The 21,483-nt window shown below is 39.2% G+C and overlaps 1 protein-coding gene across 1 annotated transcript; it reads right to left on the reverse strand.

Annotated features, from left to right (window-relative positions):
* Positions 1-79: 79 nt before the first annotated feature.
* Positions 80-17,253, reverse strand: LOC109462931 (nucleoredoxin-like). Its single transcript, XM_019759563.1, has 7 exons — positions 16,805-17,253; positions 5,033-5,293; positions 4,235-4,439; positions 1,748-1,842; positions 1,458-1,548; positions 1,205-1,326; positions 80-901 (listed from the first exon to the last, which is right to left on the reverse strand). The coding sequence occupies exons 1-7, from the start codon at positions 17,111-17,113 to the stop codon at positions 713-715; spliced, it is 1,272 nt and encodes a 423-aa protein (XP_019615122.1). The 5' UTR covers positions 17,114-17,253; the 3' UTR covers positions 80-712.
* Positions 17,254-21,483: the final 4,230 nt, after the last annotated feature.

The following is a 21,483-nucleotide window of genomic DNA, read 5'->3' on the forward strand; positions in this document are numbered from 1 at the left end:
AATAGTTTTCCTTTCTCAATCCAAATTTTGACAATTTCATATATCTTCAAATTCAAAAACAACAGAATGCTATTGTAATATCTGTATCATGACTGTTTTATTGAGAAAATAATGATTTATAGATTCTAAAATGAGTGGTGTTGGTGGTAGATAATACAACATTCTTCAATTCTCACTGTTTAAAAAATAGCTTTTCTATAACCATAGTTCTAACCCTTTAAAACCTTACTGCTCTTTATCATTCTAAATCTTTAAAGAAGCTTCAGATATGGTACTTTCATTCTATTTTTGTTTTTGCATGATTTGATCTTGTCTTCTGAAGCTTTCAATGTGATATAAGGCACCACACACTGTTTTGCATGCAAGTACTAGTATATAGGAATGATTGACTTCGAAATTCCGGATACTGTATTTGACATCTATCAATGACTAGTAGTTGCTGTTTATCTTTAATGCTTATTTGAACCCCTTCATACCATACCACTACTCCATGTACCAAATATTAAAAGGACATCTAAAGGCTTTATGATGATGCAAAGCAAATGCTGAGCCACCATGATCCATCAGCTAACCATTTCTCTTATACTTGTAGCATACACCAATGTAATACAACACAAAATGTCACAAAAGTGATTAAGTGGTACAAAATTGACCCTTGACATGTGACCCTTGACCTGTAACCCCTGTGCCTGCTGACCCCTGACCTCCTGACCTATCCCCTGAGAGCCTTGGGCTCTAAGGAGCCTGCCTGGTACTTTTCTACGAAGTCTTTGGCCACTTCCTGGGTGACCTCTTCCTCTGGACAGACGTAGATCTTCTGGTCAGGGATGTCCAGGATGACCAGTAGGGGATCGCGATCCTCCAGGCTGGCAAAGTCTCGAAGAGAATCCACAATTTCATCCTGTAGGAAAAACAGATGATGAAGATTCTTATTTGATGTATTTTATGGTGGATTTTCAGCAAAACTAAAGGCTTGGATTCCATGCTCTTGAGGCCATTCAATTTCTTTAGTCAATTTCTTTATTGCACTAATTCAAATGTACATCAGCAGGGGGAGAATAACTACTACCCCCTGAATTGAGTACCATTTGTCACACAAAAAAAATTGAGAGACAATACATGAACATCTAAATAAGGTATATACTGTAAATTGTAATGTATGAGAGCATAGCACTTAGGAATGTTGGTAGTATCAGAGTCTTACCTCTCCTGCATAGAAGAAGAACAAGTCAGGGTCTTCGCCCTTTTCTGCTGTCTTGGCATGTGATGCATCTGCAATTGGCTGGAGAGCCTGCTTGGCATCCTCCATTCCCTTGTCACTTCCATCTACAACAGGGAAAATATAGGTTATATAGGAGCTCAAACTCTGCTTGAAATAGTTTCTTTTGTGCATCTGTATGCTAAATGTACATGTTTGATGCAAAAATACAACTGAACAATCATGCAATATTTCTTACCTGTGAAAAGAATGACTGATGTCTCTTCGTTCAGGGTTCCTGCATACTGTTGTTCCAGCATGTTCAGAGGCTTGGGGATCCAGGGGAACTCCTGTGGAACATATGTACACATTTTACATGTAGCACTGATCACTATATCAGACAAGAGTGCTGCTCAGAACCAAGAGGTATCAGGTTCGAATCCCGTCGTTCGAATCACCAATCTTGTGCCTTTGGGATTAAGGCACTTAACATGAATTTCACACTACATTTTGTCTCAAAACTCAAGACCTCAAAGTCTGCAAACCTACCTTTCCGTCTGGGTCGGCCCCGACTGCCCCCCTCCCATCCTTGGTAATGATCTTGCCTGTCTCCAGGTTTTCCACAATTATCAGTGTTGGGATTCCTGTGAAAGGCATGCATCAGATGCAATTTGTCAATAATACAATATCTTTCTTTACAAAACCAGAGAGTACATATTTTGCATTCTGCATAGTTGGGAACCGACAAATAAAAGACAGCTGAAGCGTACTTGTTGTCAGCCATGTAAACTATTGTAAGTACAAGTAAAGCCACTTGTGTATACAGAAACAGCACAGCGCTTTTTGTTTACCTCAATATAATTTTGTAATGATACTCAATAGAAGCACACAATACAATTCTTTCTTAAAGCTACCTTTTCTGTCTTGTGTGACCTACATGTACATGTATGTGAACACTCTGGAGTCCATTAAAATGCCATACACTTGTTCTAGTGCTAATGTTTACACTGTACATGTGTCTGAATAGCACTGGGGTCGCCATGTTTGCATGTAAGCAAACACAGGGATGAGAAATGGGGACAGTGATTATTGGCGGCACTAGCAAATATGCAGTCTTTGCATTCTCTTATAATGTTCCGAACTTATGAGGTATGACAGAGAAAATGTTAATATTTACAACAAAAGGAAGAAGTACTAGCAAAATAGTAATAGTACTTGTCTAGTATATCAGTCTCTTCTCTTCAATACCATTGTTCAACTAAGTGATAGAAGCTCCTTGGTTCAACTGTTTTCAAAATGTTGTGCATGGAATGTTCAAGTTATGAGAAGTATGACAGATCAGAGAGAATGATAATTCTACAACAGAAGGAAGTACTAGTAATAGTAATAGTACTAGTATATCAATCTCTTCTCTTCAATGCCATTGTTCAACTGTTTTCAAAATGTTGTCCATTGTATGATTGTGGTTGACTGTACAGAAAATGTTAACAGTTTGTGAGAGTCATCTGGAACATTTCCACATCTATGGCGAGGGTCCAGATGTCAGCTAAGGTCTGTGTTGACGTTGTTGCTAGGACCCATGACCGCTGTCTACAAGCCAGGGTGATGATTAGCCTGCAGCAGACTGCCCAAGTCTGCTTCACATCAAAGATGAGGACGGAATGAGAAACACTTTTCGTAATGCTAATGGAGTTTAAAATGTGGGCTGAGACTTTTAAACGGTCCTTGACTGGCACCTTAAGAAGAAGTTTTGAAGGTTATGTGCTCCTGGAAACTGGCCAAGAGAAGGAAGTGCATTCCTTATGTCTTGTTAGGAGTCTTGTGGATTGGAAGAATATCAGCAGTGGTAGAAATCCTTTTTTCTCAGTGCTCTGCAATATTGCAGAATGCCAAAATTTTGTTCTGCAATTCGGAAATACGTTCTGCAAATACACACTTAAAAGTCCGGATCTAAACCTGTAGTGTGTACAAAATTGCATGTTGGCAAACATTTTACATGCATAATCACTCGTATATTATGTAGAGTCAGTAATAAACACAAAAACTCTTAAACACCATTGAACCCCTAGCTTGCTTTTTTCAGCCTGCAAAAAATGAAGGCTGCATAATTTTTCTTCAAAAATATTGAAAATGTCTCAGTCTGCAAAATGCAGACTGCAGATGGGGATTTTGAACACTGCTATGAAAACATGCTATGACTATGAACATTGCTATGAAAAGCACTTGGAAAGTGGTACTAATGGTTTATAAAATCGGGTAATTGGTAAGGTTCAGAAAGGTGCCAGCATGGATTTTCCTCTGAGCTTTATCTCATTATCCTGTTTCCAAGCACACCAGGTTCAGGGCTTTAGGCGTAACCTTTGGGATTGTCCAGGGAATCAAAGGGATTGCTATTATTAGCCCTCCTTAGTGAGGTATGTGGGCTAGCTCCTTTGTTGATCTGATCCTTATGACAGTCACTACAATGAGTACATTTTGTACATTAGACCTTGAAGTACATCCCTCAACATTAAATTTTGGTATGTTCTGATCAATAAAGTTACCTAAAATTTTTTTCATGATAAAGGCCTTCTGTGGAAAGGCCCACTAGCTGGTCTATCTGAACCTGCTTTCTATGAGCAGCAAGGCCTGAAAGGCATGACTGTTCCCAGGTTTGGAACAATCATGACCTAACAGTAAACTAAAATGACAGCTGGCATGAGGTACTTTAAAAGGGTACTGCTTGGACTTACACAATCAATGAACATCTGAAACAGTCCCTATATGATCTGTATCCATAGTCGGTATAACCACCCCTCAGTGTAACACACCAGCTTCGCAGACATGTGAATGTATGTGTACCAAACAACTTGTTACACCTAGCCTTTGGAAATCTTAACTCTTAATATTGCTTACAGCTATCTAGGGATGATGCCCCTACTGTACTTGCAATTGGTGGGAGCAAGTACCACTCTGCAATAGCTCTAGGAAAAGTGAACTCTGTATCAACACTATCATCATCACCACCAGTACAAAAAAAAAATGTATATCACCCACCTGCAATGCCATACATCTGTGACAGAGTCTTTTTTCTGGGGTCTTCGTAGGGCAACGCCAGCCAAGGCATGGTTTTGAAGTAATCGTTGAAGGACTCCTCGGCACGGTCTGAGCTGGCGAAGATGATCTCAAAATCCTTGTTCTCATCCTTGATCTTCTGGTACGTCTTTGCCAGTACTGGGGTGAAGCTACGACAGGGAGGACACTGTGTAAGGAGGAATAACTTGGTAAGTACAAAACGTATGGACATGTAGTGTGCAAAATCTTTGATTTCTTGCATTGGAACAATACAATGTATCAAGTTCACTCTTCTCATTCAAAATCAAGGCAATAAACTGTTTACAACATTGATATCCTTTTCTAACATTGTCATTGGAATGCATGATGCACTGTAAAATGTTGTCTTTCTCATAGAGTAATAGGTGAATATTGCTGGTTTGATAGTTTATAATTATATGACAATAACATTGGCTAAAGGAAGAGCACCTATATGGATGTTCTAGCCAGCCGTCATCTCAAATCTCTTTGACGTAACATCATGTCAAGTGCCAAAGGTGTGGCAATCCTAAGGGGAAAATTTTTACATCTTGGCCCCTCCAATGCTATTTCCAATGCACTTTGAAGGGCAAATTTTGCTCCTAGACTAACCTTAATTTTGTATCTTTACACACTGATTTTTGTCTGTTAAAGTGACACGATAGGGTAAAAATTTCTGTCTGTCATGAGCAGCAAAGTTCCGTCAAATGACGGAAAGATGGACGGCTAAGAACACTGAACTACATTACTGTATACCCTTACCCAATGAGCTGAGAAGTACAGCCCAACAGGCCGCCCAGCGAGTGTAGAAACGTCCACCTCCTCGGTTGACTCCCCATTACGGCGAAGCAGCTTGCCCTGCAGGATCTCTGACAGAGGCTTGGGGTGCCAGGGGAAAGACTCGGCCTTTGGGTCCTCTGAAACGCGTAATCTGCCGTCCTTGGTGATGAGTTTGCCAGTGGAGGCATCCAGGATCACAAACGTGGGGATACCCTGCACCTTGAACTTTTTAGACAACTTGGCCTGCAGATAAAGCAAAGAACAGAATTTATGATAAATCATCATTTGTTTTCATATTTTTTCCAGTTTGTTATCAGCCAAGAGACAATGCTTAAGTGTAAAATGCTTGAAATATTGGGTGCAACATTGTGCACCTTAGTGCACCCAAATTTGCAGCTGTGCACCCACTTTTTTTCTATGGGTGCACCTGTGCACACAAATATCTTCGTAGGTTTACGTATGTAAGGAAAATACATGTTGTACATGTAATACATGAATTACTAGTCTAGTAGTATACAGTACATGTATCTGTCAGAAAAATAATAAAATCATTGTTGTAATACTTTTCTTTAGAAATGCGATATAATTATTTTTTGTTGACATTCTACTTATATTCTATTTCATATATGGTGCACCCAAAAACTTTTCGTGCTACATTGTAGTGCACCTATTCCCAAAAATGAATTTTGAGCCCTGCTTTTGCAGTTCTGTTTAAGGCTTTGACCATATAGTTTTACATGACTATACATGTAGTTGGATCATTCCTGACTCACAAAACTATGACAGTTGTTTGAAACTATATACAGCTACATTTTGTACCAGCCTAGAGTCTTCCATCTCCTGCCCACCAACAGACATGTCCAGTCATAAAATACCGGATTTTTGACCCAATTAAAATACCAAATGTGACCCACAGGTCACTGGCAAGTTCCTGAGACAGGTCAGTCTAACTGTACTGATCCTAGCCTATCATATCGTCATCGTAAGTTACTTGTATTTTTATATGAAAGTAATATATGGTATTGAGGTACTGTATAATACAATCATGTCCTGGTCATCAGTGGGTGGAAAGAGGTATGAGTTATAATGAGAATTAAACTGTTCTTCAACTAAATAAAAATTGACTCACTGGAATTTTCGCAACCCGTGCTTGATCATGATCATCATCCTTCATTATGCTCATGGTTAGAACAAGCTGAAATTATACTATCCCACTGACAACTGCAATTCCACCATACAATGATTCAATGTGTACTTCAATCTAGGTGAAATATTTTCCATCACTCTAATGCTTGAACCCTTGAATGGTGTACCATACTGTATGTGCCCCCTGGCATCCAATAGGCTCACAGGTCAGTCAGATAAAAGCTTTAGGATCATGACCTTGTTGGCCATGTTCATATCAGGGTCACCTCATCCCTGATAATTGGGCACAGGCTTTACCTCCTGAGGAGAAGCTCTGCTTGTAAAAGCCTATAAGAGGATTCTAAAAATTGTAAATCACAACCTAAGGCTAGTCAGGGTGGGTTTGATTCTTGAGAGACTGACTAAACCACTCACTACAGCTGGTACATATACAGAATTCGAAATCCTTTTTTTCTCAGGTTGCTCACTGGGCAACAAAAGCCCCAAACTACATGTAGCTTGCCCACCTATATATATTTCAGGTTGCCATCAACGTAACACCGGCTGTTAATTTTAAAGGGTTAACCATAAGCCAGGCCACCTGTAAATAAAAAGGGATTGCTCACATGCTTTCTGAGGAGGACATACATAGTGCATTTTTTTCAGAAGCCATATGCTGGGCCACTGTAAACTCTTAAAAGGTCGCTTTAAGGCCACACCAATTTAATTTCTTGGTTAACGGATTCGCCTCTTCATTTTTTTCTGATTTGCAAATAAAAATAAAAATTCAGAATTAACTGCAAAATGCTCATATTTTGCCCTGAACAGTTGAAAACAGTCCTTTTCTTATTACTTGTTACAGTCATTCCATCTTTCAATGCAGTGCTACCATTAAAAGTTCAAAATTCATTGTTTAAATTTTGAACCAGCCTGGTGTGTTGACTTAATGGCTCCAATCGTACCATTTTGGGCCATTTTGGATGCCTAGGCCTGTTTTTATTTTTTATTTTTTTTCGCCCGCCCGCTCCATTATTTTTCTAGAAAAATCCGTTAACCAAGAAATTAAATTGGTGTGGCCTAAGTAAAAAAAAAAGATAACTTGAGCGCCGGTCAACCTAACATCTCCATTAATTATAAGGCTCACACAAAAACGATGACTTGCGCGGCTAGAGTGTGAGAGAATTTTGAACCCTGTATTATATGAATGGTACAATTACAAATTTTGCATCTAGATTAGTGATTATAACATGTTATCTAGTATATGTAAAGGAATTATTCTTCTACAGAAATACAGCTGATACATGTTTCCCAGACCATTCTATCTGCTATTCCTATGATTTTCTGGGAACTCGGATCAATCTCTACAAACTTAATGGCATGGGCAGGGCGGAAGCATGCTAATACTGCTGGTGACACTGTGACTGCAGTTCCAAATTGAAACTTGATCAGATTTGCATTGACTGATGGAAAGAAGGAATCCAATACTTTCAAACAGTCTTATTTTATCAGCTGTGTCCTCAGGATATTCAGGGAAAAGAAAGGAAAAGTACATGTAATCCTAGGAAAAGTATAGCTCCCATGAAGTGTTGTAAAGATGTGTATATAATATAAAATGTTCTGAAATTTCATTTATGGATTATCATTGTTGCACTTTCAAAGTTCAGGAACAAACATTTTTATGGCAAAGATTTTGTGGTCATAGGAACATAAATCGTAACTCTGGTGAGATAGAAATTAAACATTTCAGCAACAGGACACAAACTAGCTTACTAGGGTGTTCTTTGCTATTATCAGTAAAAACAAACACTCTTGACAGGTCCACTTTGAATGTGGGCACAAGGGATTGTCACACTCACAGTTGAGAGATTGGGTTTCTCTATACCTCCCAAGGTCCTATCTCTCATAACACAGAAAAAATAAACCATACTCTAAAGCAACCAGGAAGAGCTTACAGAGGGTAACTACTTTGGACATACCCTAAATATCCTTTTATTTGATTATAAACAAACAGAAAATTGTTGTAATATTTTGGAGGTTGCCCCAAACACTTTGTCTGGCAACAGGATGTGATAGACATAACAAAGCATAATACAAGAAAGATGTGACCTGTAGATGTAATGCCCTAATGACCAAGAAATGCTGGGGTCACTAAGGGTCATAGTGGTCAAGGTGAGGTCAACAAGGTCACCACGTACAGTGTTGAGGTACATGTATAACTACTAGTACTGGGATAGTGGAAGAAAATGCTCCAAAATATGGTAAGAAAAATCTGTATGATAAGATAATGTGGTTCAACACTGGAAAATCCATAAACTATACATACTTATCAATCATGAACCTGCATTTTCAATGAAGTTGGTAACTCAAAAATTATGTTTTGCTTGGAAAAAAATATTGAACACAATAATGTGCCTGCATGCACACATATACATGTATATGGAGCTCATCTGTTTTTACATGTAGCAGCATGCATATAGATATACTATATGGACTAAACATTTTTTAGACAACTTCCGATGAAAAATGAGGTCTGTGGTGTTACTTAAGAGATTTATGTCAGAAATAAACTGTCTGCTTGTCAACATGTGGAACTAGAGTAACTAAAGCAGTGGGAGGGAGACTACATGCAGTTTTGAGACAGTGAAATCTGTCTGCTTTGATTAACATTACACATATTCCTTCTACATTCAGCTGCATATAATGTATATTGTAGAAAATGTTATTATAAAATCATTGATGTACCTGATTGTATCCTAAATGATTCTTTGAAATGCTAATACATACTGACATTGAGATAATCTAAAAACATCTGTCCAATAATGAAATTCACTCCAGAATTTGAACAAAATCATCTCAAAAATCTATACAAAAATGATTTTGACTACGATATTTAACACCGTGAGTTCGATTTCCAGACACATTTGCCAGACATGCGATAATATGCCAGATGTCTGATTGTGTGCAAGTGACTCAAAGTGCCACAAGAATTGGCAACAGCCCAAGTCTTAATGGTATCAAGCATGCAAGAAAGGCATTACGATTTCTGTGACCCATTTCTGCAACAACAAATTCCAGATGACATCTCGCCAATCTTATTCTTGGGTAAATTTCACAGAAAGGATTGAAAACTGGACTTTTAGATATGTCTTAGGGTTTAGATATTTACAGAATTGTGTTGAATATCCAGTAGTGATAGTGTGTTTACAGTTATTGATACAATAATGGATTGGGTCAAACAACTTTTAGGTATAATATTGCAGGCGAGATTATATAATAATCTCTTAGCCTCTCTTCTTTATTTTAGAAACTTAAACATTGAAAATACATGTAGCTTATGTAAGTCATGGCCTACATGTATATAGAACATGGCCTAGAGCTGACTGAATTAACTGTTTCATCTGTGGTATGTTAGAGGAACAATGAACGACTGTTGGTTACATAGCAGGAATAACTCACATATTTCTAAACTCTATACATGCAGGTGTGCTTGGCAGCGATTCTCTTCCAAAATTCCAAAGAGGTTGATAGCAAGGTTTTGTAACATTCTAATAGAAAAACTTCGACAAGTCACATACAAACACTTAATTCTAGATGTTTTCAGATTCTTAAGCCTTCTTTCTCTGGTTCATTCATTATTCACTAGTACATGTATCATCACTGTGCACGATTAATAATGGATGAAGGACTAGCAAATAGTTATTAGAGAAATATATAGAGAGAAAGGAAAAACTCATCCAAACATTTCAAGACTTGATAAATGTAGACAAGCTCAATGAGCTGTCAACTGATCATTATCATAACAAATTATATATAGAGTAACTGTTGTACTAATTTCCTAACAAAGCTGAGGCCACACCAATTTAATTTGTTGGTTCTCGGATTTTTTCAGAAAAATATGAAGCGACAGGGCGAAAAAATAAAAACAGGTCTAGGCATCCTATTATAGCCCCAAATGCTATGATAGGAGCCATAAAGGCAACAGAAAAGGCTGGTTTAATTTTTTTAACAATGAATTTTGAACTTTTAGTCAAACCACTGCATTGATAGATGGAAAAATTGTAAAAACTAGGAAGGAAAGGACTTTCCTCAACTGGTTGGGGGACAAAATATGAGCATTTTTGTGTTGCTTCAGAAGCAAACTTTTTTTTGGCAAATCAGAAAAAAATGAAGAGGCGAATCCGAGAACCAACAAATTAAATTGGTGTGGCCTTATACAAGAATGACATAGACCCGGTTTACACGACGACAAAAACCTGGCGTACGATAATGGCGTACGCACGCGATCGTACGACAATTGCGTACGACCATTTTTTCCAGCGTGTAAACCGGCCCCACCTATCGTACGCACCTTGCGTACGCCACTTTGCGTATTTTACGCAATTTGCGTACGCCACCTCGAAGGCAGGCGTACGATCGTGTACGATCGCCCAGCGGGGAGTCAGGATGCCTCCCCGCCTCGTGTAAACGCGACTGATCGTACGAACGGCGTTCGCAAGCACTTCCCTGTTGCAGGAGGTCAGGGGTCATATGCAAATTCCATTCTTCTTCCCGCGCCTGTGAAAACCCACGCCGTGTTTAATACTGATCTTTACTCTGCTTTCTCTGATCCGTTTCGGTTTTCCTTTTGTTTTTTTATCGTATTTGATTTGTTTGTTGTTTTGCTGAGCCTGTTTGCTCGCGACTGCCGCAACTGACCATGGCAGAAGTGCGCAATAGCTCTAACTGTCACGTTCCCACACTGACCGATCGATCCCGCCTTGAGCTTGAATGGTTGCAATGACTGCAAAAATTGCTGCCCGTTGGATCTCATGGTACCGCTCCCTGCGACGTCCAACCCTTCTTCTACGCAATGCCCGGCGACGCAAGTACATCCGCGAAAAGAAGAATAGCAACATGTGACGCATGAAGAACAGAAAAAGAGCCTGTTCTCCTGCCATTTTGAAAATAGCGCTATGTCAAAGCTCGCGGCGGGTCAAATGGGGTCACGATAGTGTGGAGCGCTGCGGGAGTCCCGGCGCTGTCCGTCCCGCTCCGTGTAAACCGAAACGGACGTACGATCGCGTGCGTACGCCATTATCGTACGCCAGGTTTTTGTCGTCGTGTGTCGTGTAAACCGGGTCATAGTACTAGCATTTTGAAGAAGACTGCCCCTCCCCACAACATGTTCTAGACAAGATGCCCCCCTCTCTAATCACTGCTGATGGACATGATAGACTAACTGCTGACTGAGTAATGGTCCCTTCTGTCTCCTATTGTTTATCTGGCTGTCAGACAAGAAGTGATATAAGCCTGCTGCTGACCCCTGAGGGATAGGTTTGCACTAGACAGACAGGAACAAGTTGAGGGGGGATGGACATGTATAAACGCATTAGCAATCTTGGTAATTTTAGATGCTAACAGCTTTTGGGCTTGGATGACTGACTACATTAGTCATTACTATGAAAATTGAAATTGAGAACAATTAAAGCTGTCACATTTATACATTGTACATTAATATTATTAATGTTGAGGAGAGATGGACTAAGTGTATAAACGAATTAGCAATCTTGGTAATTTCAGATGCTTAGGACTAGGGCTACATTACTATGAAAATTGAAATGGAAAACAGTTGAAGGTATCACATATGCATACATTTTATAACACAAATGCTGATCAAACGAAAAAAACAAATAAAACTTATCAAATAGGGAAATGGCTCTGAGTCACAGTATTTTTATTGGTTTCAGTACAAATATGTTAACAGTCGATACTATATGCTCATCATGGCCTTAAACACACATAGGCCTTTCCTGCATGTGTCCTTGGATTATCCCATTCCATGTAATAGGAGATGTGGTAGACTGAGGCATGGTAAAAATGTGACCCACAGTCAACCCATGTAAGGAGGCCATGCTCAAGCTACAGCAAGTCCCAATTCAGCACTAGTGTTTTCAGGCTAGGGGCAAGCAGGGAAAATGATTTCCCATTGCTGCAAAATCACATCACGGCAATGGTAAAACATGCTGGAATAAGTTGTTTTTACAGTAATATCAGTAGTAAAAACCCATTCTAGAGAATAATATGATTCTAATCATGCAAGAAAGCAATGTCCCAAAATCAACCTTATCAAATCTAAGAGGATATTCTTAGAGCAAGGAGGTTATCCAAATGGAAGTTACATGTAGTTTGCTTGCTGAGTTCTTTGCTAAATATCTCTGGGGAAATATTGCTAAAGCTTTCTGATCCTTTTTGCATGTTAACTTAGCATGTATCAATATAGATTTTGCATATTATTTTATAGGAGCATACATGTAGGAAAATCATTTTAAAAATATTATTTATACAATTTCAACTTCAAGCAAATTTATTCTGTTGCAGAACTGATTCTATTAGTATGAAGCTACAAAGTTATGAATATGAATCAGATTGTATAGCAAACCAAAGGAAGGATAATTTCAATTTCCTTCTTTCCTCTCCTTGACACCCTACTGCTAGTATCCGGAGTAATGATATCTGCTGTGGCCTTGTGGGGTAGCTTATATGATAACATTGCTACGTGAGGTAGACAACATACAACCATTCAGGCCAAGGCTGCAGGCAATATCAGATTAAATACTTGTTTCACACTTCCTATTTTTATGTAACACTGGTCACTTTTGACAGACAGAGCAGAATTGAGAAAAAATACATTAAATTCAAAATGAAATATTTCTATGTAAATGTTACTCTTTGACATGCAAAACTCAAATTTACGCAAATTCAAGTTTTTCAAATAAGGGGTGTAAATGTATATATCATATCATTATTAATAAACTTTTCTATTTTTGTTTCAAAATTTTATACTTCACCGAGACCTCTTTGTTCCTTTTCATATATTTATCACCTTATCTTCAGAATCAGAACTCATTTTCTTCATCCTCCCTCCATCCATCCTTGCATCCATCCTTGCATCCATCCATCCTTGCATCCATCCATCCATCCTTGCATCCATCCATCCTTGCATCCATCCATCCTTGCATCCATCCATCCTTGCATCCATCCATCCTTGCATCCATCCATCCTTGCATCCATCCATCCATCCATCCATCCTTCCATTTCCTTACCTTTACCCTAAAGTCCTGCTCCTATCTCCCCCCACCTTCCTTTCCCCTCTGTGTGAACACTTGAACCTGATGCTAAACTCTACACAAATCTGCTGACCCTGTCTAATAGCTATGGCTTCCAGCTGGGTCCCAGGCAGGCAGCTCCTGACCTGCTGACATTTCTGCACAGTCCTGCATGTTTCTCCCTGGGAGGTGTGCAGATTCGTGATGTCTAGCTCAGCTAGATCAACATGTTACTACATTCTACGCTTCAGGCTTTATCCTACTACTATTCCTAGAACAACACTCAAAATTGCTGTAGTTCTAGCCTGGAGAATTGCTAGTTATTCAAAGGGTTAATATTTATATTCAGCAACAACACATGTACTCCAGTACTAGAATATTTGCCCCTATCAGGGCCAAATTGAATTTGCAGTCACTGTCTGTTATTGCCAAGAGGACAGTGTGGAGGTAAAAGTTTCAAGCTTCCAGATGGAACTTGTCTGACAAATATGAAGCTTTTCATGTTACCAAGCTTAAGGTAGTGAAAATAAGTGACCATTTAGTGACCATACAACTAGTGCACTCCCAGGCTGTTGTGCTCTGTGATAAATTGGCCTGATAGCATTGAAATTTACTGCTAGTAACTTTACAAGGTGTGGGACAAAAGCTAATCTACAGTTTAGTACAAACACTCCGAGTACGTGTTAAGCTGTGTATGGATACGTGGGTCAATGCTTACAAGTGTACATTACCTGTGCCTACAAAAAAGGAGGTTGGTTGGTTTTACAATCTTCAAGCTGTTTCATGAAGAAGACACTAACTACTTAGTCTAGTGCTTTAGTTAAAACGTCAATGTACCTTGATTTTCTACCAATCTGCATGATTCAATTCAGATATGTTTATACAAGGAACTATGATTTTAATCGACCAAAATTGATAATATATCAAATGAAAAACAATAACACATCTGGCCCCACTCCATGTCTTGATAACTTTAAAGATATCATATTTCATGCATGCTCTCAAATGTCCAATTACAAACAATATCTGTGGGCAGGGTATCTGTCCAAAATTATTTTTTCAATTAATCATGCTTACATACAGGAATTACCAAGAATCTGAGGCATTCTTAGTTTGGTAATGCTGAATCACTAAAAAACAACTTTCCAGATGTTTAGAAAAGATAGCCTAAGGATAAAAACTTGCTGGGGTGGGGCATTGGCCTTTTAGAGGTCTGTTCAAACACCAGGTGGTCTGTTTGCTATGAATAAATGACATTCAGACAATACATGTAATATGTAACCTGCCGGAAGGCAAAGATACAGACTACAGGTATGTGAGATTAAATTACAGCTGTATCTTACATCAACTTGATTGAAGATGTTAGACAATAATGCATGTATTTATAGTCCACATCAAGCAAGATTCAAAAGAGAAACTTAAACCAGTAGCTATCACATTTCCTTGATCAAACAGCGTTTAAAAAAGAAAGCTCCTAAAATACACATTGTGACTGTGAACCTGACTCAACCTTTTAATAACATATCCGTTTCAGAGGCCAGTGTTTGAACTGTGGAGGCCACACACGATGGTAAACATTTCACAAACTGGAAGCTGTCTTTAATGTCAAAGGCAGCATGGGATATGCTCAAATACATCTTTGTACGGCTTGGGAATTCCATGCCAGTAAGCTTGACCTGCACATCGCTAAATGTCACTGAAGCAGAAAATCAAGTCTAACTTGAGATATTTTTGGCACACGATCACATTATGCATGAATGATTTTGTATATAAGCAGTACTGTTACAACTACCATACTATGTACACAAATGTTTCTCTAAACATTGTTAAGTAAAGACACTTGAACACTGTGTACTACAAGAACAGAGGTCCAATGTGTGGTGTTGGGCACTTAATTGATCTCATACAGTGTAGTTATCACACTGTAATTTTTTCCAGCACATACTTTGATAAAACTTAATAAGGCAGAGTGGGATGATCATGGTAATTTTCCACCTTGTTGCTTGCTGGGTGCAGCAGAAAAGATCTACTAGTATCAGAACAGTGTCAGTAGCAGTTACTAGCTAGCTTTTCAAAGTAGAAATACTGGTGGCTATGAAAGTCAAATTATCATGTGCTAGAACAAGACTAATGCCTATTCTCTAAGCAGAGGTTAGGAGGGAAGACTTTGAGTTATAACATACATCCTTTTCGACAAACAAAAAAACCTTGAAAAGAAACAATGATACAATCTTCCCTCCTAACATCTGCTTGAAGACTACAGTGCTAAGGTGTCAGTGCTTAGAGTGTTAATTGCATATTGATGACTCATTGTTGTGTTTGCACACATGTGTTATTGAACTGGTGATAAACAAAAATAAACAAACACTTTGAAAGAAACAACACAAGGAGCATGTACATAGAATACACATGTCAATCATTGCCATTTAATTGTGTTACTGTTAGAATGACTATTAGTATTTTCATTTTCATTTCCATAGTTCTGATTAAAGCAACATCAAGCTGTGTTATGTCTGTGTTATGGACTGTACAATGAAAACCGTGGCTGGGGGCAAGTCCACTATTTTCCTGCTGTCACAGGCTATTGACAGAAGCTTGGACATGTTGGAATGAGTCAGCAAAAGAAGGTAGGATTAAGGAGAAGCTTGGCATATTAAAATGTACCTCATAACGATGACATAAGCCCTTACTACAAGAACTACATCACTACCTTGTGCGACATATTAATTTCCATTCAACAATTGTTTAAGGAAAACAGCAAAAGAATGCAAATTTGTACAAAGTGCTGACTGTCATCTGATGACACCACAAATAATGACAGGTCACCATCTGTGGTCATCTTCCCAAGAAAGGCTATGAGTCAACAGGTGTGAACATCTGACATAAAGCGATGCAATACCCTTATCCTTCGTTGCTATAGGATTGGATAACAAATAGAGTATACAGACAAAATGAGCCATTTTCTGACAAATTTCAAGAGCAAAGTTCACTTAACAACATCTGAAGAGCTGAAGAATGAAATTATCGATCATGAATACATTAGTCAATATTTGTGTTCTGCATTTTTGATGTGCAATGCCTTGGTGCGGTTTCCATCACATAGACGTGTTTGTTGACATAGTATTAAACCGACTATTATATTCCGCATGCAAGCTGTCAAGCTATCTTCAAATACGCCTACATATTTTCTTAAGAATTATGAAGGCATATTTGCTAGTAAATTTGCTTTCTTTTTGAGGGGATCGTGAGGGGGTGGGGGGGGGGGGCTTTCTGTTCTGCAACTTTGTTCCGGGTCACAGTACGTTGTCAAGGGAAGAGACTACACACGGATATCTATGTCTACATATCCTAACGGTTCATCAATTTATCATGATAGCAAAGGCTATGAACTTGAAGGTTTTTCTTCAGTGCTTCAGTGTAGATCTAGGATGAAAATCTACATTAAAGAGCACACAGCCAGAGTTACCCTTGAGGAGTTAAAATAGGTGCAGGACCAGGAAATTCTTGCCACAAAAGGTCTAGATCGATCGAATGTTTTTCTCACCTTTCTGTCCCGGTCAGGATACGGCAGTGCTAGCCACGGCATCTCCCCGTAATACTCATCGAAGCTGGCCTGATCTCTGTCAGACGACACGAAGATGATCTCGAAGTTCTTGCCCTTCTCGGTGGCCTTGAACTCCCTGTAGAAGTCGGCGAGTTTAGGCGTGAAGCCTCGGCAGGGAGGGCACCAGTGCGCCGAGAAGTACAGCCCCACGTACCGCCCCTCCCCCACCAGCGACTCGGTCGCTAGCGACTCCTTCTCCCCGACCTTTTCCTGCAGCTTGTCGCCCAACAGAGCCTGTAGAGAAGACATGGTTCCGACTCTCCTATCGACGTGTTGTTTCTGATGTTTGAAAGCAGAAATCCCAGTTTTTATACCGCACCGAAAGGCCGGGTTTCCTCACTTTCCTCAGATAGACACTGAGTCATCTGTGACTTCTCGTCTGCCTCGTACTCCCGGCATGCTTTGCGAATTTTGGTCTCGCGGGAAATTTAATTTTCACTTCATCCCCAAGGCAAAAATATACTGTTTTGGGCTTGTCTGTGTACCTCTCCATCTACCAGTATCTGTCTGTCTGTCCATCTATGTCTATGTCTATGGTCTATCTCCGTTTGTTCCTGCAAGTCCCAATATACAATATACAGCGTTGATATGGCAACGGTACAAACCATGTCGCATGTCCTGAGCACCACAAAAGAAGAGAAGGATGGAGAGGTTAGTATGCTAACCCTAATTTAGGGTTATGTAACCCTAGTTTTGGGTTAGCTACAAGACCAACTGAGTTTGGTTTCAGAACAGAAACAGAATAATTTAAACTAATCCAAACATTATTTTTATTAAAAAATTTATTAAAACATTATTTTCACTCCAAAATTAATGCGCAAAATTTGGAATTTTCGCGAAGGACAATATCATAGAAAAGAATCCGGTACCGGTAGAAATGATTGATGCTGGCAGAAAGACCTAAACCTTGACCCAAGTAATTTTTTAACGCGCACTACCACGGAACGCGGGTGCGGAAGAATTGGGGTGTGCACGGTTAACCAGCAAGTTATCAAAACCTCCTTGAGTAAGGCCATACTGATTCAACTTTATGGATGACATCCACGCGCGCATTGATTTTCTCCTGTTTTGAAAAAAAAAACGGTTTTGATCCCCTTTGATCCGGTGCTGATCCGGTTTTAAGAACAACTTCACTTTCTAACATCGTCAGCAGATGGCGCTTCAGCACCAAGGATGGGTATTACGATGTGTTACCTGTGCTACGATTATAAGTCGCCAGAGGGCGCAAGTGCACCATGTGTGAAGAATTAAAACAAGATTGACTTGAACGTGTCAGAATAGATAGATTTGCCTACTTTGGAGAATTTGTTGTTTTCCCCCAACGTATTCTTTTTTTACCAGCTATATTGACTGCGTAATACACATCGTTAATAGTCTATATAGCCTTTATCCGTTAGAATACTAGTTATCAAATTTTGTAAAAAAATGAATTTTTCCCCAATCACTCTCGTCTCGCAAGGTATCAAATCTGTTTAGACAAGAAAATAACAAGCGGAATATGACATTCCAATATCTGGCGTGGTATTTCATCTGCCTTTACTTCTGTGTAGTGTTCCAAGTGGAAGTCACCAGTTATTCGTTTTCTGTCGTCTTATCTTTTTCCTACAGACGTGACATTTGGTGTGACGGGACATACGTATTGCATGACTGAGTACATTGTCTTACTGTATTAGATATAGAACGTGGAACTAATATGTATGACATTCTGCATTTTGAAATGTAATACATGTATATGTATATGTATCAACGACAAAAGCGCTATGAAAAATTCGTCATTCCCGTCGCTACATGTATCATGTTCACTGTTTTATACCGATACGTACTCAACCATTTCTTTATATACTTCAGACGTATTAAACATGTTAGTATATAATTTCGTATGTTCTTTTCCATCGTCTATAGCTAGTTTTTTTTCATTCATCTTTGAAAAAAGCCGGTTGTTCCACCAGTCATTATAGACTGGTGGAGCCCACAAAAATACAAATGATAGATAACAAATACATAAGTCAAAGTACAATGTACAGGTAACATAGGTATGTGAATCATGGATAAATCATAAATTAGCATACATGATAATTGGGGTTATGTGAAAGGAATATACAGTAACCAATAAATAAATAAATAGGTACATAAAATAATGAATAAGAATCATGCAAACAAACACAAACCATTGTCTAAACTCAAAGACCATTTCCATTTAAACCAAAGATATTTGCTCAGAAGTCAGGGGTACAGTCATTTGTTGGTCAGAGTTTCTTTGAATATTGTAATTGGTGATGATTGCTTCTTGTAATACGTCTGGTAGCATTCTCTAGCCTCTACCAGGCTTCGGGAGGCGGCTGGAAACAGAACAGTAGAAATTGGCCAAATAGAGTGCCGGGGGAGTTAGTCCACTAGAGAGTACATTTCGGCACACTGTACTCTCTAGTGGACCAACTCCCTGGGCATGTTATCTTTCTATTTAGCCAATTTTTACTCTTTCCAGTCGCCTCCCGATGCCTGGTAGAGGCTAAGCATTCTCCACAAACCCCCCCTACTACCAACGCCCCCCCCCCCTGATCCGGGATTTTCTCCCTGCAGACTGATTATAACAAAATGTCATCGCCGGATTATTTTGCGGTGAAACGTCATAAATATTTTACAAAGAGAGGGAAGCGGCAATTATTATTTCATGGCTACAAATGTCACGTTCAGCTGGGAGAAGGTGGAATTTACGTGCCAAATATCCCCAGTGATCTGTAAAAGCATCCAGAAGGAATAATTGTACAAAGTAGCCGTCGATGTGTGATCAATTGGTGGTTTGTTAGAGTTAGAATAGTGACGGGGAGAGAGAGTCATGCTCTCCAAGTAGAGGTTGGGGTTTTGGGTTATTTGGGGCGTGTTTTTAGGCTTTTTTTATCCGGCTTTCTTTTTTGCACTGAATTTTTTTGGGGGGTTGGGTGAAAAAAATTTCAGTGCAAAAAGAAAGCCCGATAAAAGCCTAAAACACGCCAAGAATAACCCAAAACCCAAACCTGTGCTTGGCGAGTAAGAGTGTCTGGGTTTGTGAGATTGATAGCATGAAAATGAGAAAATGGGACATACAACTCCACACATGTACAGTCGTTGTTTTACCTTTTTTATATGATGCCCTAATGAGTACGTGCTATAATCTGTACATTATACGGTACATTCGGCGGTTGGTCGGGAGGGTCGGACATGGTTGGCTGGTGTTCGGCTGTAAGTCGGCAGAACACCAGCCAACTAGTAAGTCAGCAGTTTTTCGGGTGCGTTCGGGTGTCAAATTTGACTCAAATTTAACTCAAATTAGTTTTTATCCGTATAGAAAGGTAGCGTGGCCTAAATGTGACCAGATTGCTCCCGACGAACGTCAGCCAAATGTGGTCGGCTGGTATTCGGGGCAATGTCGGGGAAAGGTCCTAAATGTGCGACAGGGGCTTACTCCGTGGATATGCCACATTCAAGGAATAGTACGACCACGCTGATTGGTTAGACGTTATGTTTATCAATTATGCATGTTGAAATAAATGATTTATCAAGACTAAGGTAAGATGATGGTCTGAAATGTCAAATATAAGCCTAGTGAATATTCCCTTTATGAGAATAAAGATTGATAGGTGTTCGTTAGTGAAGATAGATGGTTTGTTCAAACACGTGGAACAACCCTGTCCTGATTTTATCTTTCAGGGATGAAAAGATCATGGACTTTTTAAAAATATAAAATGGATTTCAAGATGTTGTACATAGTAATAAAAGAAATTTACAAAATTATATCTCAGACCCCATATTTTTGTTGCGATTGTATATTGTTAGATTGTGTATTAGATATTATATCTCGGCTCAATTCGTTTTGTTGGATGGTGGCGCTGACATAACTTGAGGGCGCCGTTATCTTGTCTGTATTTCTTTATTTATGTTTTAATAAAATATATATCGTAGACTCTTTGGATCGATGTATTAGATATAGACTATGACTAAAAGACTGAGTTCAGAACAAAATTCAATGTACCAAGAAATCACATTTCATAGTTTACATTTGACAGATAACAGCTATTTTCATTTTCAATTCGTCTGCAGAATGTCTCCATGCTCAATGCAACTGTTCGAACAGATTTATTCCCACAATTTCCATGCCCCAGATGTGACATTTACCAAACGCTCCCCGGTATTGGGACCATTTACATGGTGTATCTTGTTAATTCAGCCTTTGATGATAAATGCACGTTGATGCCATGTTCACCCGAGGGAGTCGTAAGAAAGAAAAACACCCATCCTTCCTAAAGATCATCTTATTTCAATCAGATTTTCTCACATATCGTATTACGCGTACCCACCCTGTGTTACGGCCGCTCAGGGACACGTTAATGTGAAGATGATGTTAACGTTTTATTCCTGTCTCCCCCGAGGCTAGAGATGTGCACAGCTGTGACAGAAGGAACGGGGACAGGTGTATCTGCAGGGCTTTTAGCCAGAGACATGGTTACCTCCTTGAAAAGTGGAGGTATTGTTTTTGGTGTGTGTGTGTGTGTGTGTGTGTTGTGTGTGTGTGTGTGTGTGTGTGTGTGTGTGTGTGCGTGCGTGCGTGTGTCTCCGAATGGCTCTTTAAAAATAGGTCAGGT

The sequence above is a fragment of the Branchiostoma belcheri genome, unplaced genomic scaffold, assembly GCF_001625305.1.
Source record: "Branchiostoma belcheri isolate BF01 breed outbred unplaced genomic scaffold, Haploidv18h27 scaffold1, whole genome shotgun sequence".
NCBI lineage: Eukaryota > Metazoa > Chordata > Leptocardii > Amphioxiformes > Branchiostomatidae > Branchiostoma > Branchiostoma belcheri.

Coding starts and splice junctions, on each gene's coding strand:
- LOC109462931 (XM_019759563.1), bottom strand. CDS start 17,113: ATGTCTTCTCTACAGGCTCTGTTGGGCGACAAGCTGCAGGAAAAGGTC. Junction 1,843..4,234: donor ACAGATGTATGGCATTGCAG/GTGGGTGATATA, acceptor TGCCTTTCACAG/GAATCCCAACACTGATAATT. Junction 1,549..1,747: donor GGGCCGACCCAGACGGAAAG/GTAGGTTTGCAG, acceptor TATGTTCCACAG/GAGTTCCCCTGGATCCCCAA.